Source organism: Emydura macquarii, unplaced genomic scaffold, assembly GCF_026122565.2.
Source record: "Emydura macquarii macquarii isolate MOO-44397 ecotype Brisbane River unplaced genomic scaffold, CSIRO-AGI_Emac_v2 contig_3390, whole genome shotgun sequence".
Lineage (NCBI taxonomy): Eukaryota > Metazoa > Chordata > Testudines > Chelidae > Emydura > Emydura macquarii.
The window spans coordinates 4,124,791-4,134,643 of NW_027133527.1; the positions used below are offsets into that span (position 1 = coordinate 4,124,791).

Consider the following 9,853-nt stretch of genomic DNA (forward strand, 5'->3'; position numbering starts at 1 on the left):
AGTTTCCAGAGATGTATTTCAATGCGAGAAACTCCCCGCTGTGCTTTCAGATACTAAGATATTAGACCCACAGGCAGGGAGAAAGTGGCAGCAGAAAAATGTAAGCAGCTAGTCCTACACGAGGCAGCGTTGCCTATGGGATAAAGCACTGGACAGGAACTCAGCAGACCTGGTTTCTAGTCCCAACTCGGCCAACTGGGTGACCTTGGGCAAGGCAAGTCCCCTCCCTAGGCCACAGTGTCCCCATCTGTAACATGAGGATAATGATGCTGACCTCCTTTGTAAAGTGCTTTGAGATCTACTGATGAGAGGTGCTATAGAAGAGCTCAGGATTAGTGTTCTTTAGACTCTGCTGATCTTTACTCACCCCTCTAATCTCCTCTATCCACCCCTCCCTCCATGACTCATAGGAGTTAAACTGTGTGGGGCCAGCGTGTGTTTGTTCAGATTACCAAAGACACTTTCACCGACACCACAAAAAGATACCAAGTGAGTTGGCCTGGGCCTCGCCCCTGGGCCCAGTCCCGCAAAGAGCAGAGGCCCATCAGCTGTCCTTGAAGTCAGTGGGACTTAAGGATGCTCAGCATTTTGCAGGATTGGGTCTTTATGGCCAAATGTTCCGAAGGTTTCCATTCCTCGGTTCTTGGCAATTGGCAACCGTTTGAGTCATACCAAGACTGCATGTAGGCGGGGGTGGGGGAGGAGGAGAGGCTCGTATGAATTTCATTGGAGTTCGAAGTTGACAGCCTCATAAATTGTGCCAGACAGAGACATTCTTTAACCTTCTCTAGTTAAAATACAGGGCCCGATCCTGGTGGTTTTTGCCTTTGACGACAACAGGAGAGGTTTAGGGACTGCAGTTTGTAATACGAATGGCACGAATAATGCCCCTGTGATATTATCTTTTAAAAAAAAACCCAAGTAGCTGTGGGATGGAAGGATGGATCTGTCCCTCAGAGCAAGTAACGGTATCTCTTTTCCTTAAACAATCTCTGTCTTGCTCAGTGCTAACAAGGACTCGTATACTACTTGAAGCTTGTGTTGTAAACAGGAGGGGGAAAATGTTTCTTCCAAAAGCTGCAGAAGAACCTTGGCTTACAAGTCTAGTAAAGTAATTTTGCCAGCATTTTTTAAGGGAGCACAGAGAAAATGGTGTCCTGTTACAGACGCTTTGGCAAGATATCTCTTGGCAGGTACTGAAACCAGCAAATTCCCTTTGGGACTCTGTGAACAACCGACTTTATTAATATTCTCTAAATTCATTAATTGTCATCACATTTATTTGTCTGGTGTGAAAGATTTTTCTAGTGTTGCCCTGCAACCAAGTCTGTTGCCTGTTTCCGGGATTCTCAGACACAAGGTTTTGTGAACCGCTTCTAAAAGCCCTTCTTCCGAGTTAAGGTCCAGACTGAAAATCTTGCCCCAGTTTGGCTAACCTGGTATGATCAAACTGAAACTTTTTTTTTTTTTTTTTATAAACAAAACTAAAGTCACAATGTCACTATTTTAATGACTGTATTTAAAAAACCACTTCATGCAGCATATAATTTTGTTGCGATCATAATTAAGAGGAATTTACAAGAGCTCATCAACCAGACAACAGAATCGGTTACTCTTAAAATTCCTATATGCTGTATAGAACAAAACGAAGTTGGTTTAAAACGATGGCATTCTGGCCTGCAAATTCTTACTCGTGTGAGTATTTCCAGAGAAATCGTTGGGACGATGCTGCATGAGAAAGGGTTACTCAATTGAGTAAAGATTCCCAGACTCAGTCCCATTCTCTCTAAATGCTGAAGTGCTGGTGGGAGAGGGCACATTTGTGAAAGCAACAAGAAATTCCCTGCTAAATGTTTCACTTTCATTTCAATTAAATCAGCTTTTTCTCTAGTGTTTTCTGAGTTTAAGTGCACAGAACTTTTTTTAATATAAGGAAAAACACAAAACGTGGTTGATAAAAAGCGATTTTTTTTAATTTTATCAAACTGATCTGTACAAAAGTTAGCATTACTTAGTCAGAAGCTAGTGAACAGAACAGATAAGTAATAGCTGAAGTCTTTCAAACTTTATACAGAAAAATAGATTGCATAAAAATGAGTTTTCTGTAACTTCCCCCACCCCCACATCCCCAAAAGGAAATATGCAAAAAATACTTTTAGAAAACGAGTAGGAAACATAGAAAAGGTAAAAAGAAGATAACCTCTGAAATGTGTTTAAGATTTACAAAGTTTTTAAAGGCACAAGTTACCATAAAATAGATGGTTATTATATGCTCAGCATACAATGGAAGAAGTAGAAATATATCAATGAAATATTAGTCTAAAACTAAGTACCTAAAAAAATTTAGTGGAGAAGGTTTTAGTTTCACAGCTTAATGGATGACATCTGGTCCCTAGAAGCCAAAATTAAGGTGGAACTCAGTCCATAATTTCTCATTAAATTACACCTTTCTATAAGCTAGGTTTGGTTCTGAAAGTGTACAAAAATTCAGTGATGCCTTCCAATTCAATTTAACATCATGAAAGCAGTTGGTAAAGAAAATCCCCACTGCCTTGCTCCTTTTTCCAAATGTTTAGCCACTGAATTTAATTAGTAACTTTTGCACCAAGCCCATAACTTTGCTCCCCTCTCCTTCCTTTTATCATTTTAGTTTCATGTGTCAATTTCACGTTTGTTGTGTGTGACATACAGATTCTTTCAGCCCCTCTCTCAAACACAACTGCTGCAGTGGTTAAAAAAATATACTCATCATACCATTTTATTGTATCGGCTCCACTATTTTTTTATGCTTCCCTCTGCCCCATCTGTAAAATTTTTTTAAAAATTCTACTTTTTGCACAAAATTACTTCATTAATTAAAAAAAACAAAATACAGAACATAAATACATATTAAACAGATTTCCAAAAAAAAACAAAACAAAAAACCAAAAAACCAAACACTTTTAAGCTTCCAAAAAACAAAAATGAATGTTAACTACAACCAAACCTTGCTTAGAAGAACTCTTGACTAAAACGCACACCTCAGACATTTAATTGGTTGGTCCTAGCAGACATTGATATGTTCCCACAAGATAGTTAAATGGAATAGCTGAAATTTTTGTATATGTTAATTGGTCCTAGTGAGTTCTTGCCCCCAAGGTTGGTCCGTATCTCACATTGCAATAGACCCTTAAAGTCTCGTACGTCTTTTTTTTTTTTTTTCTTTCTTTCATTTTTGCACTCAAGACCTTCAAAACTAGTAAGTTCGCTTCAGTCCTCACAGAGGAGTCAAATAGTTTTGTCCTTCATTTATTCAAAAGGAATTTTCCGTCCGTTATTTTTTTGTTTTCATTAAAGAAAAATAGAGCTCTGTCTTTTACCGTTTGGAGATTTCGAAGCAAGAGGACATCCAGTCGCAATGAACAGAGTTCCCAGTGGCTCAGCAGGCACTTAGGAAATTGCCACAGCACTCCACTTCGTTGTTTTGTTTTTCTTCTTTCCTTCACTAGTGCATATAGTTTTGAGAAGACTCCTTCCATCCTCTAAGGCCTCGTCAGGGTTGTGTAGACGGGCTGGTCCCAGTTAGCGGAGGGGCTGTGAGCGGGAGGGATGGACAAGCCGTTCAGGATGGGTGTGGCATAGGGGCGCCGTGAGGAATGGAAATACGGATACTGGTAAATGCTGGAGGGGTACCCGGAGTAAGGGTTGTAGTAATTGGAACTCTGGAGGTCTGTATAGTCGCACTGCGAGCTGGAGAAAGAGGCAGCGGCTGTGGCGGTGGACGCTGTGGTGGCACAAGCCTGTGCGCTATAGGAACCATAGTCGGAGTGAGTTGGAGACCCATGGGATTGGTCGCTGTAATGACTCGGGCTGAGTTGCTCGGTTTTGATGTGTGGTCTCTGCTGGCCGGTTTCATTTGAAGTAGGGGACGTGGACGAGGGGCTTTTGTGAGTCCAGACTTGGGCGGCTCCACTGGCGCCATTGGCCGAATGGGAATACGAAGGGCCGTAAGACCCCGTTGAGGAGTTCTGCCCGTGGTCAGCCGGCATGGCGGAGTGGCCGTTCAGCGGCAAATACTGGTCAAACTCATTCACGTCAAAGGTCTCCATGTTGTTAATGACCTCGCTGCTCAGTTCCGAGATGTCCACGTTGCTGAAGTCGATGTTCTGACGGCCGCTCTCCACTAGGCGGCGCCCCTCGTGTTTCAGCTCCTGCTTGCTCCCATGATGAAGATCAGTTTTAGGGGTGGTGGGAGGGGTGGGTGGTCCATGAGTTTGCCCTAAAGACAAAAGCACATTTTTTAAATTAAAAAGGACTTGATGGATATTTGGGGGATAGGCGGGAGACCAGGCAGTTTATCTTTTTGCTATTCATAAACTCAAACGCTGGATCTTTAAATAAAACATTGCATCCAAGAGAACACATTAAAGATGGGTAGATGATGTCACCATAGCAACTAAGCCAGTGAGCCAGATCCTCAGATGGTATAAACTGGCTTCAGTGGTACTATGTTGATTAACACTAGCTGCAGGCTACTTTTCCAGTGGACTCAGTAGCTACTGATCCCAAGTTTCAGACTTCTGTGGGGTTACTGCAGAAGTAGTCCAGGAAATTTCTGGAGAGGCAAGCGACGTCTAAAATTAATTCCTTGACCAGAAAGTGCAACTGAATGTCACTTGAATGGAAATGGTTCCGACTTTCTTTATAAGGCACTAAATGAAACTATTATTCTGTATATAAAAACCCATACTAGTGCAAACATAAAGAGAAGGGAGTGGGGGAGGAAAATCTTGCAGACAGGGTTCATAATAGAGAGAACAAACACGTCTGAAATTACAGGACATTAGCAATACTTTTGGAATCTGTCAACATGAAAAGTTCGCCAATTCAAAGCTTCACTTTAGAATCCAAAAGGGTTGGAATGAGATTTCTTGATCTTTAGGGCTTGTTCTGGAGACATCTTCAAAGTTACCAATTAATAATTAACTCTGATCATATCTCAATTAACGCTCTCTTCCCCACTCTGCTGATAACATTAGTGACCGTTTGAAAATATAGATTTGTTTATTTGCTAATAAATAGCATTCAGCCTTATCTATGGAGGTTCTTATATCACGCACATAACCAAAGTATCTAGGACCTTCCATTGCCTTCAAGGGAACTGCTCAGAGCACCACCCTGGAAGGTCCCAATCCTGCAAATATTTACATGCAGGCTTCAAGGGCTTCTTGCAGTAGTGAAGTTAAGTGTGTGAGAAAGCATTAGCAGGGCCAGGCATGAAGGCTGGAATTTTCCCTTTTGTTTATTACAGAAACTGACTGTTCTACTGGGATAATAAATCTTTGCAAGTTTCAAGAAGACACAATAAGAATCCAGACTCCTTACCTGTGTGATCGTTGTGATGGTGAGAATCCCCCACACCTCCTAACCCAGTGTCTGCTTTGTAGATCTGGCTCCCTGCGTGATGGCTGAGTTCAGCTCCCGAATCAGAATCGCTCTGGCCAGCTTTTACACTTTTCCTTCTCCGTGGCTGGTATTTATAATCCGGGTGATCCTTCTTGTGCTGAACCCTGAGCCTCTCGGCTTCTTCCACAAAGGGACGTTTCTCATTTTCACTTAACAAACTGTTTTAGATTTTAAGAGAAAAAAAATAGCAATGTTATTTTTTCTTAAAAAACAAACTGTAAATGTCTGCATCGTGTTTTCAGACTTTTCTACCTCTAAATTACAGGCATTGATTCAGCAAACCAATAAATTAAGTCACAAAACAAAGTTTTCTATTGTAACCAATAAAATTTGTTTTACTGGTTGCATGTATCACAAATAATCAGCCAAAGAGCTGTTAAAGCATCCACACTGGATACTGATAACAGGGCAAAACACTTTTTTTAATTTCAAATGCAATTTCATATCCTGCTCCTAAATATTATTGCTATATTTCACGTGTAAATCACGCTGCACCAATGTGACTTAATCATTCATGATCATCTCTAGTTCTGTTTGAATGCTTGTGGCTTGCGAAAAACCAGTCAATATATATGAGACTCAAAATATTTCATTTAAAGTTTTTTTTCCTCTGGGGCTCTTATTTGAAAACTTCCCACTAATAGCATAGTTGTTTAATGTGGAAATATTGTTCATCAGAACAAATACAGGATGTTTCGCTTAGTTATTTAAGATTACACACGAATTTTTTAAAAATATATTATGGACATTTAAAGAAAAAGCTTAAACAATCTGACTTGCCAAAGGCAGTATTTGAAAGCATAAAAAAATTTTCAACTAGATGTTTCCCAGTAAACTATTAGTATTAGACAAATAAAGTTAAACATAAAATAAACGATGAGTATATAAATACCTTTGTGTTGAAAGAACAACAAAAAAAAAAAAAACGTACAAAAACAATAGCCGTCTATTAAAAAGATATAAAAGATATAATTGCAGGACATAGTTCATTTTAAAGCTCGTTAAATACACAAACGAGCAAGACAAATATTATTTTAAAAAATCCACTTTAAAGATACAGCTAAAAAACCCCAAACATTTCCATGTAGTAGAAATACAACCAGAGAATCCACCCATCGTAAAAGCTGGAAGAAAAGGAGCAAGACAGACAGAAGTCTCAGAAGTATTTAATTTTGATGTTGGGAGCCAAGAATCCTGCACCCAGTTTTTTTCAACAAGCCTTTCAGTGTTTTGGACTGCAGTGAATTCTGCCATGAAGCATCCAATTCATTCATTAGCCTCAGCTCTGCTAAAGAGAGACTCCGGCTGGAAGTTTTGAGAGTGTTACTGCAACGCAACCATCATAAACATGTCCTGGGGAATAATCTACCCCAGATTGGGCCATTGCTGCCAAAGAATGAATTTGGTTTGCCTGTTCATATCACAAGTCTCATCCGCAGACAGGAACGCTCCGAATATCCAGTCCTGCTCTCTGAGGCTGTGGCAAAACTCCCACTGACTTTGGTAAGGGCAGGATGGCAAAATTCTTGCTGATTTAAACAGGAGCAGGATTGGGCTCATGCTTCCTGCCTCCTTCAAGCAAAAATCCCACTGTCACCTTAAAGAGTTCGGTCTTTTATTAATATTTTTGTAAGAGAGGGCCCATAACCTGAATGATATATTTGTTCTTCGCTGCGTGTTGACCCCAGTCTCCATCAGTTCACTTTTAATTGTCTGAAGTTTTACAAGAAGGTTTTGGTCAGGGAAAGAAACTTACAATAAAAGACAGCTCAGTACAGCAACTCCACAGCTTGAGAGATCTGTCCTCCCCTTCTCCCCCCAGCTAGGTCCAGCCTGAAAAATTCCACCAGAAACTAACCTTCTGGATTTGTCTACAACTAGCAGAACTACTGATGTTTCTTGAGGCGCTCTTTCCTTCCCACTATTACTGAAGAAAGCTATAGGTCCAATTGTCCAGGAACCGGATAGCTGCAACTTGAGTTCTTGGGACAATCCCATTATCTTGTCTTTGTATTAAGACAGACAATCCTCCCCAGCTGCACAAAATAGTGACTAAACCCTTACTCTAAAAATGCACACATTGTAACCCAGACCCCCGAGACAGGAAGGAGCTCCTATATTAACATATCACAGGTCTTTACATTCTGCCTCTCATACCCCATTCTCTGGCTTTCTTCAAGCCCTCGATCAGTAATTACGCTGTCCAAGCCCCTCCAAAGAAAGGAAAAGGAAGACGCCCCATCTTTTGAGCCCTTTCAAAAGAGTTTGGCCTTGACCAGGGGAACAACTGTTCCCTGCATTAGAGATGAACCCCTGGGGCTCCTGCATCTTAAGTTTCTCCTGTTACTGCAGTAAAATGGTCTCACTTGCACGCACTAGATTCCAAGAGGGAAGTTTCTTGGGTCTGATCTCGGGAAAAACTCCCCCCCCCCCCCCTTGCGAGAAGCGCCGAGGGGGGCGGTGGTGTGTGCACGGTGCATCCTGCATGGAGCGCCTGCGGCGCGTGTGTGCATGCGGTGTGTTAACGGAGGCGTGTGTGTGTGTGTGATGCCTGGGGCAAATATACATGGTGTGTGCGTGTGTTGTCCGTGGTGCCCACGGCCACGGCGCGCCTGTATTGTGTGTGTGTGTGTGCACGTGTGTGCAAGCGGTGCCCGGGCCGTGTGTGTGTGCGTGCGGGGCGAGCTGCCTGCCTTCCCCCCGCCTGCAGACGGCAAAGCCCAAGCCGGGGGGGGCCCCCCACACCCACCTCCGCGCTCCCCCTGCACCAGCCCCGCCCTGGTCCCCCCACTCACCGCCAGAGCTTGCCCAGGGTCTTGCTGAGCTCGGCGTTGTGCAGATGCGGGTACTGGTCGGCCAGCTTCCTGCGGGCGGCCTGAGCCCACACCATGAAGGCGTTCATGGGCCGCTTGACGTGGGGCTTGGCCTTGAGCGATCCGCTGCCCCGCACGGGCATGGGCACCAGGCTCCAGTCGTAGCCCTTCAGCACCTGCGAGACGGCGTCCCGGATGCAGGCGGGGAAGCGCTCGTCCACCTCGGCCGGCTCCCCCTTGGCGCCCAGCGGGGGTCCGGCGGGCGGGCGGGGGCCGGGGGCCGGCCCTTCCGAGCCGGCGGGGGACAAGGGCGAGTCGGAGTCCGAGTCCACGTGGGACATGGAGCTGGCGGTGCCCGCCGGGCTGCAGGGCGGCTCCAGGGCTTTGTCGTGCTCCTCGGTCATGGCGAGCATGGGTGGGGAGAACCGGGGACAGGGGGTGCGCTGCTGCCGGCGGCGGGGGACCCCCCCCTGCTCCCCCTTTTCCGAGCGGCAGCGGCGACAAAACAGCCGCGGGGCGCCCGTCTCCGGCCCCCCCCCGCCGCTGCTGCTGCTGCTGCTGCTGCTGCTGCTGCTGCTGCTGCGCGGGCCAGATGCGCCCCAGATGTGCAGCCGCTGCCGTCCTCCACCGCTGGCTGCTGCGGCTGGCCCGGCCCGTCGCGCGCGCTCGGCTCCCCCTGCCGCACTCCGAGTCCGGCCCCCGCCGCCCAAGAAGTTTCTTTAAGCCCAGCGCGAGCGGCCCCGCCCACTGGCCCCGGCCCGATTGGTGGGACCGCGCCGCTCTCATCTGCATCCGCCCCGCCCTCCCCGCTCCGCTCTTAAAGGCACCGCGTCCCCCCCCCTTTAGGGATGCTTTTTTTTTTTCCCCCTCCCCCTTTCTTCGGTGGGGGCTCGCGCGTGTGCGTCCTGCTGGCTTGTTGTTTAGCCGACGGGCCCCTGCAAAGCGAGTAGCGGGAGTCCTGTGGTCTGGCACGGTCCGCGGTGGGCGTGGAAGGGTTTTGCGGGGTGCAGCGGGTCTGTTTGGGAAGGGGGGGGGAGAGGGGATGTGTCTGGTTCGGATAATGTTAGTTCTCTGCAGCCCCCCCACCCCCCCCCCGGGCTGAGTCGCCCTTTCGGTTGCAAAAGGCTCGGGACGCTGCAGGTTGGCTCGGGGCGCCGCGGCAGGAAGCGGGGTCCCCTGCTGCTGCTCGGGGGCTGACACCCCGCCCCCCCGACCCCTTTTATTGTAATCGACACACATGCAAAGGGGGTGAAAAGAGGGGGCCCCCCCCCCCCTCCAGTCCCCGTGGTTGTAAAGCACTTGGGGCCGTTGATTTCCTGGTGTCAGACACTGATCTGTGCTCGTTGCGGGTTTGCGTGTGTGTGTGTGTGTGCGCATGTGTGTGCATGTGTATGTGTGTGTGTTGCGGGTTGCCTATAGATTTCGGAGCGAGAGCATGTTTTACTAGGAGTTTAGACCCTTCCTACTTCAAACTTATCAGATCCGTTTGTCCCCCCCCCCCCCACACACACACACACACAACAGCTGGAGATAAAAATAGGTAGGAAGGGGTGCAGCATCCATTCTGCAGTGCTGGGATTCCAAGACAGAGCCTC

At 46.2% G+C, this 9,853-nt stretch overlaps 1 protein-coding gene across 1 annotated transcript; it reads right to left on the reverse strand.

Annotated features, from left to right (window-relative positions):
* Positions 1 to 1,951: 1,951 nt before the first annotated feature.
* On the reverse strand, positions 1,952 to 8,932 carry SOX8 (SRY-box transcription factor 8). The gene is made up of 3 exons (XM_067534144.1): positions 8,241 to 8,932; positions 5,365 to 5,603; positions 1,952 to 4,258 (listed from the first exon to the last, which is right to left on the reverse strand). Exons 1-3 carry the CDS (start codon positions 8,669 to 8,671, stop codon positions 3,522 to 3,524), a joined length of 1,407 nt encoding a protein of 468 aa, XP_067390245.1. The 5' UTR covers positions 8,672 to 8,932; the 3' UTR covers positions 1,952 to 3,521.
* Positions 8,933 to 9,853: the final 921 nt, after the last annotated feature.

Coding starts and splice junctions, on each gene's coding strand:
- SOX8 (XM_067534144.1), bottom strand. CDS start 8,671: ATGCTCGCCATGACCGAGGAGCACGACAAAGCCCTGGAGCCGCCCTGC. Junction 5,604..8,240: donor ACCCTGGGCAAGCTCTGGCG/GTGAGTGGGGGG, acceptor AATCTAAAACAG/TTTGTTAAGTGAAAATGAGA. Junction 4,259..5,364: donor CCATCACAACGATCACACAG/GTAAGGAGTCTG, acceptor TTTTGTCTTTAG/GGCAAACTCATGGACCACCC.